The sequence below is a fragment of the Branchiostoma floridae genome, unplaced genomic scaffold, assembly GCF_000003815.2.
Source record: "Branchiostoma floridae strain S238N-H82 unplaced genomic scaffold, Bfl_VNyyK Sc7u5tJ_1022, whole genome shotgun sequence".
Taxonomy (NCBI): Eukaryota; Metazoa; Chordata; class Leptocardii; order Amphioxiformes; family Branchiostomatidae; genus Branchiostoma; species Branchiostoma floridae.
Genome location: NW_023365582.1, coordinates 9,513 through 15,028, shown reverse-complemented (window position 1 = coordinate 15,028; position 5,516 = coordinate 9,513). Strand labels below are relative to the sequence as shown.

The window sequence follows — 5,516 nt, the reverse complement described above, 5'->3', positions numbered from 1 at the left end:
CACACGTCTACATTAGATCACAATGGAGAAAAAGTGAATGGGTTTACTCTTTACAGGGTCATAACTAGCAAAGGGTTATTCAAATCGTTTATGTGAATATGCTATAGGCTCACGGATGGCTTCCACGTCAAAAGCTGCTAGTCACGAACGAACCTACCAGAGACTGTTGACGAGGCTGAGGTTGTCTGCCTCCTCCTCTGACACCTCTCCCCGCCCAGCTGCCTTGGACCACTCGTACGGGTTCAGACGGCCGTTTGCCGCCATGACAAGACTTACTCCCACAACAGCGGCCACAAAGGTGAGCCACACCTGCGAAAGACAAAACGATCTTTTATTGGGAGGATAAGGCTTGCTGCCATGAATTCGAAACTGACTGACCAACTAATGAGATGCATGGTTGAAAATGTTTTTGATACGAACCTCCGCAGAAAATGGTCCCATGAACTGAAAGATGCCTTGACCTTCATGACGATTTGACTTCTTCATGGTCAGGAAGTAACCACGTGTCCGTATTGGGATGGAGTACTCGACTTTTTCCCAGCCTGCATATCCAGTGCGCATGGCCATGCCAACTAGAAGCAAGTCATACTGTGGAAATTGACAAGTAGGGAAGGCCGTTGATTCTAAGAAGCCAACCGCTGATTCGAACACAGGGGATGCCAGGTTGCATGAATAGTAGTATTTATGTAATGACTAATATTCCTATAAAATACGTCTTATACTGCGCGTACTTCAAAACGCAACTTAAACTGTCCGCGTCTTCATCATTCCTGCGGAGATAGTGAGTCAGCATTGTACACTTCAGGGTGCACCCCCCCCCCCGGTTATTCGGGGTCTCAATTGGAGGCATTGTACCCTCAAGTGTTGCGACAATCTCCTCCAGGAAATGCTTCCTTGTATGGTAATGAAGGAAATCACGCCAGCTATCGCAACAACCGAGTTTCAGTTTCTTAAATCTTTCTAGTTTTTGCCATTTTTAAAGACGAATTTTGGACTTTTTACGTGGGAGTAGAGTCCATTCCAAGACACCACGAGGGTTTTTAGGCGATATTTATAATTAATCTGAATTATTTTGAATAAAAGAATATCTGAGCCACAATAAATAAGTTATTTTAAAAAAATTGACTAAGAAAATACTCATTTATTTGAATTTCTTTGAATATTTTAGAAACATTTTGAAAGTAACTGTACAAAAATATCTTTATTTAGAATAATTGTGAAACCTCTCTGTGATTATTTCACATTTACAAATATTTACAAAAAATGGTAAACCTGGCCAAATTGTAAAATTAGTTTATTGCCCCCATAAAAGTAAGCCCTATTGTTGCATCTGTATATTTTTAGATTTCACTGCTGGGCACTGGTGGACCCTTTGTGGTGGGCCATTCTTGCATGGCACCCAACCATACTTTGCAAGGATGTGTGAATTGCTATCTTCCCAGCCCACCGAACCATTTACAAAAAATGGTAGAAAATGGTAGAAAATGGTAAACAATGGTAGAATGCTGTTATCATTATTTAGAAACCATTAGAAGTATCCAATTCCACACCATGAATATTTCCAAAGTTTTACAGGACCAGGGAAATATTTATAAAGTTGAAACAGTGTTAAAAATATTTCTGAAGTATCAAATGTCCGAGACATATAATTACAAAACTTTAAAATCAATTCTAAACAATGGCAACAAACATCCGCATGGTGTCTTGGAATGGACTCTAAACCTATCGCAAATTCTTAGACACGAAATGACTAATATTGTCGGAAAGAGAATACATTTATGTATAGCCAAACCAAAAATAATAAGAAACTCTTACCGCGGAAGAAATGAAGCAACGAACAGTCTATATTTTGCTTCATCTCGTGAGACACTCGTTCAGGAAAAAGAGCAAAAAAAGGTCAGGACCCACCTTCTTCGACTCAGCCGCTGCTATGATCCTAGGCCGCACCCTACTACCAAGCGTGATGTCCCAGGTGAAGTTCAGGCGCGAAGCTAGCATCTCCAGCATGTCTACAAAATAGCCTTGATACGGAGTTGACCCAGCCTCACCACTTTTGCCTGGTTTCTTCATGAAGAATGGTTTACTCTGCAAAGCAAGATGGATTCAGCATAACTGGTGACGGATTGCAGTTAAATGATCCAAGAACACTTGACAACCTAGATATTGGTCTTGAGTGAAGTAAAGACGTAGCTTACCAGACCGGTATAGACTCGGAGGTGCCGTCCCGAGAGGAGGCGAGTTTCGGTGGGTTTCTGCCATCTGGACTGGATCTCAGCCGCGTCTTCTGCAGTCCAGGTCCCCACCTGCTGACAGAAATATCCATTCAATCAACCAGTCACATGCACTTGGCTCCTCATACACTGACACGAACACACACACACACAGGTTGACAGGTTGTACATTTTCCTGCCCTATGTCTCTCTCCAACTACAGAATACCGCCCGTGTCCTTTTAATTTCCAAGCAGATCCTACGGTAGCATCCTTTAGTATCAAAAGCTGACAGAGTGAAGCCGGCCTAGGAGGGTTTATGCGACCGGTGCCCGTTTGACTCCATTTGGCCGGCTGTACTCCTTACCCAGCTTTGATACTTTGATCTTTTGGCACCGAAGTGTCTGCTTGGAGACTAGTGTCCTTTGGCATCATTGCAAGTGACAAATTACGGAAAAAGGTATAAAATCCGTACCCCTATAAACTATTAAGTAATTTTACGAATTTTGCTCTTTCACATTCAATTTTGCACTCTTAATGATTCAGATCTAGATTTTGGGGTTAAGGAACAGTCCAACAACGCCTTACCTCTGATATATGTTTTGACATTCCCCCACGGCAGTCCCCCTCTCTCGGGTAAAGAGAGTCCGACCTCCGTGAGTACCCCGTGACCAGGTCCGGAGACAGGCTAGACACGAGCTTGACTGCGTCCAAAGCCAGCCGCGTCCTGTAAGACAGCTGTCCATCAGGTGCATCACGCCCCCAGGGTGGGGGTGTCTCAGGGAAGGGGCGGAGCAGGGTCAGGAGGGCTCCACTGTTCCGTGCGCTCTGCAACTGACTTTCATGGACATCCTGCAGAAATAGAGAAGTAAGCTCAGTCTGGCTTTTCCAGAGATCTATTCTATTATACATTGCATCAAATTCTTTTTTGGCATATATATATATATATATATATATGATACCCCTGGCAGTAGATAAAATTAGATCCCGAACGGGCGGCTATGTAAGCGTTAATTTATAACTTAATCGTGAAGGCAATTGCAATGTGCTTTGTATCAAAACACATAGTTAAAGCTCTATTCAAGTCTTGATATGGACTAGGAGGTGGCTCATTTTCTACCCAGGGCCTTTTGAATTAAGGTCCCAAAAAATAAAAAGAAGGAAATGTAAAGATGAAGAATTACAGCCCATCCCACCTACGCCTCCCTGTCATCAACCAATTTCTACTCACGAAGCTTGTAACGATCCAGCGGCTCTGCGATGTAAGCAGCAGCATGTCGACAGCCTGTTGGGCATAAAAGGACAAACGTTTTGGCATTCAGAAGTTTCTAGCAGTTGATACATGTATATAGTTCAGGTAACAATCTGTTATGTCAATCAGACAGTAATGATTTTATAGAATTCAAATTGGCAACCAAATAAAAATCTAAATCTCTGACCTTGTCCAGAATGACTCCCACAAGTTCATCACTCGTCATCAGAACCACATTCTCTCGTCCAGCAGTGCTGACGTCATACAACACGGCGTTCAGTACGTCATCGTCCTTCTTTGTAACCATGGCAACCGGAACTTCCTTGGCCCACATGCTGAGTCTCCGGGAGCCTGCTTCGTTGAGTAGAGCTTTAAATGAACTGTAGAACTCTGCAAATCGGAGAAATATTGCAAGCCTGATTAGATGGGCTGCACTCTGCAATCACGCTTAGCAGGGGTTGCAAAGTGCACAATTGGCCTAGCCTGCCAAGCTAGCACCTTGTAGGTCCTTTTGAAATATCCCAGTCCGACTCATAGCCAATCAGAGGCACATTACATCTATGACACCGGTAAAGGCCCGGGTAAATCCCGAATGGGCGGCTATGTAAGTGTCCACTTCACTGTGAAGGCAATGACAATCTGTTTTTGTATCAATTGAGAAAGTCAATAACGTAAGAAATGTTATGTTTCTTGTTTCCCTACCAACCCTAAAAAACGTGCCGACCATAGACATTTTTTGGGTGGGCAGACTGGATTCACATAGCTTCCAATTAGAATTTTGTATTCAGCCTGCTTCCTATTATCATAAAAACACTGCTTGTACTATCTAATGAAGAATAAATGTATCTATTAGATTAAAATCAAAGTTTGACATTGAAAAACAAGTATCCTCCTGTATTTAAGTGTGCGTTGTAATGTAATATGCATTACTAGAGTTTGGCCAGCCTAAAAATACAAGAAAAAAATATAATCCCTACCTACCGACCCTATTTCTTTCAGTACTGAAACAGAAAACATAACATTTTTTCCCTAGGCCAAAGGCATTATTTCACGAATACAATAGAGTCTGTTAGTAATGGCTAGCAAGTAAGTGTTCTTCTTTCTCTGCATGGTAATGCAAGTAGCCAGTCGCCCGAACAGTTCGGACCCTTGTTGAATTGTAGCAGGTATTGTTGTCCATTTTTTGCACAACACAAGTACCGATTAACATCCACCCACCGGACTGCTTATTGTACACTACATATGTCTCCCTCCAGCCCAGGGCCTCCATGACGTCAAACAACATGGTTGCCAGCTGCTCTGGGGACGGGAACATGTCCAGTACCCTGGAGCGGAGAGCTGGTGTATCCAGATCCGGTTGGTACATGCGCACAACCACGGGAGCCAGCTGTGGTCCGTCTGCAGCTCCGCAGGTACAGTGGGAGGGGAGGGGGGTCATCAGAATCAGGGCGTGCAGTCGGTCCTGTTCACGAGCTGGAGAGTAAAGAAGTCAGTCGAGCATGCCCAATATATGAACGAAAATAAATTTACATTAACGTCTAAATAGAAATTCCTCCTGACCAATGATTTTAAAATCTCATTCTACCCACTGTTGTATTATGTAGATTAGACTGCACTGTAGTTATATACCAGTAGCATTAGATGGCATACTTTGTACCTTGTGCAATTGTTTAAGTTAGTATTATGTACAATTTTACTCTGACATATGATACTAGGAAAACATATTACTTACCCCCTTACATTTGTAAGCTTTGACGTTATCTTTCAACAGCTTCATGAAACAGCAAAATTACGTTGTGACATGTCGGCACTTTACATTTGGCCTTTCCTCATGGCATTGACTCGGTTCATGCAAAACTAGAGTTCATCGAACACATCCCGTCGCCAAATAATCATGCCTTTATTAATACTTTAAGGTCTTTTTCACGTATTACTAAATAGCACCTACCCCATTAGCAAATGACTGCATGAACTTGTGTTCCTCACAAACCCACAAATGCTACCAAAGATAACCTTCTTGGCCAACTGGTGACAAATGAATTATGTACACTGTTG

The 5,516-nt window shown here is 42.6% G+C and overlaps 2 protein-coding genes and 1 long non-coding RNA gene across 3 annotated transcripts in view; all 3 read right to left on the bottom strand.

The window, feature by feature from the left end:
* LOC118407252 (glutamate receptor ionotropic, kainate 2-like) overlaps positions 1–2,818 on the bottom strand; it is an 8,062-nt gene extending 5,244 nt beyond the window's left edge. The window contains exons 1-6 of the mRNA XM_035807710.1: positions 2,798–2,818; positions 2,196–2,303; positions 1,909–2,085; positions 421–588; positions 158–309; positions 48–64 (exon numbers count right to left, since the gene is read on the bottom strand). Of these exons, the coding sequence (XP_035663603.1) occupies positions 48–64; positions 158–309; positions 421–588; positions 1,909–2,085; positions 2,196–2,303; positions 2,798–2,818 (643 nt within the window). The remainder of the gene's footprint in view (positions 1–47; positions 65–157; positions 310–420; positions 589–1,908; positions 2,086–2,195; positions 2,304–2,797) is intronic.
* A 744-nt stretch (positions 2,819–3,562) lies between these two features.
* On the bottom strand, positions 3,563–4,827 carry LOC118407251. The gene is made up of 3 exons (XM_035807709.1): positions 4,680–4,827; positions 3,649–3,851; positions 3,563–3,574 (listed from the first exon to the last, which is right to left on the bottom strand). Exons 1-3 carry the CDS (start codon positions 4,825–4,827, stop codon positions 3,563–3,565), a joined length of 363 nt encoding a protein of 120 aa, XP_035663602.1.
* A 20-nt stretch (positions 4,828–4,847) lies between these two features.
* LOC118407250 overlaps positions 4,848–5,516 on the bottom strand; it is a 2,497-nt gene continuing 1,828 nt past the window's right edge. Inside the window, exon 3 of the long non-coding RNA XR_004830122.1 lies at positions 4,848–4,934. This is a non-coding gene — a long non-coding RNA (uncharacterized LOC118407250). The remainder of the gene's footprint in view (positions 4,935–5,516) is intronic.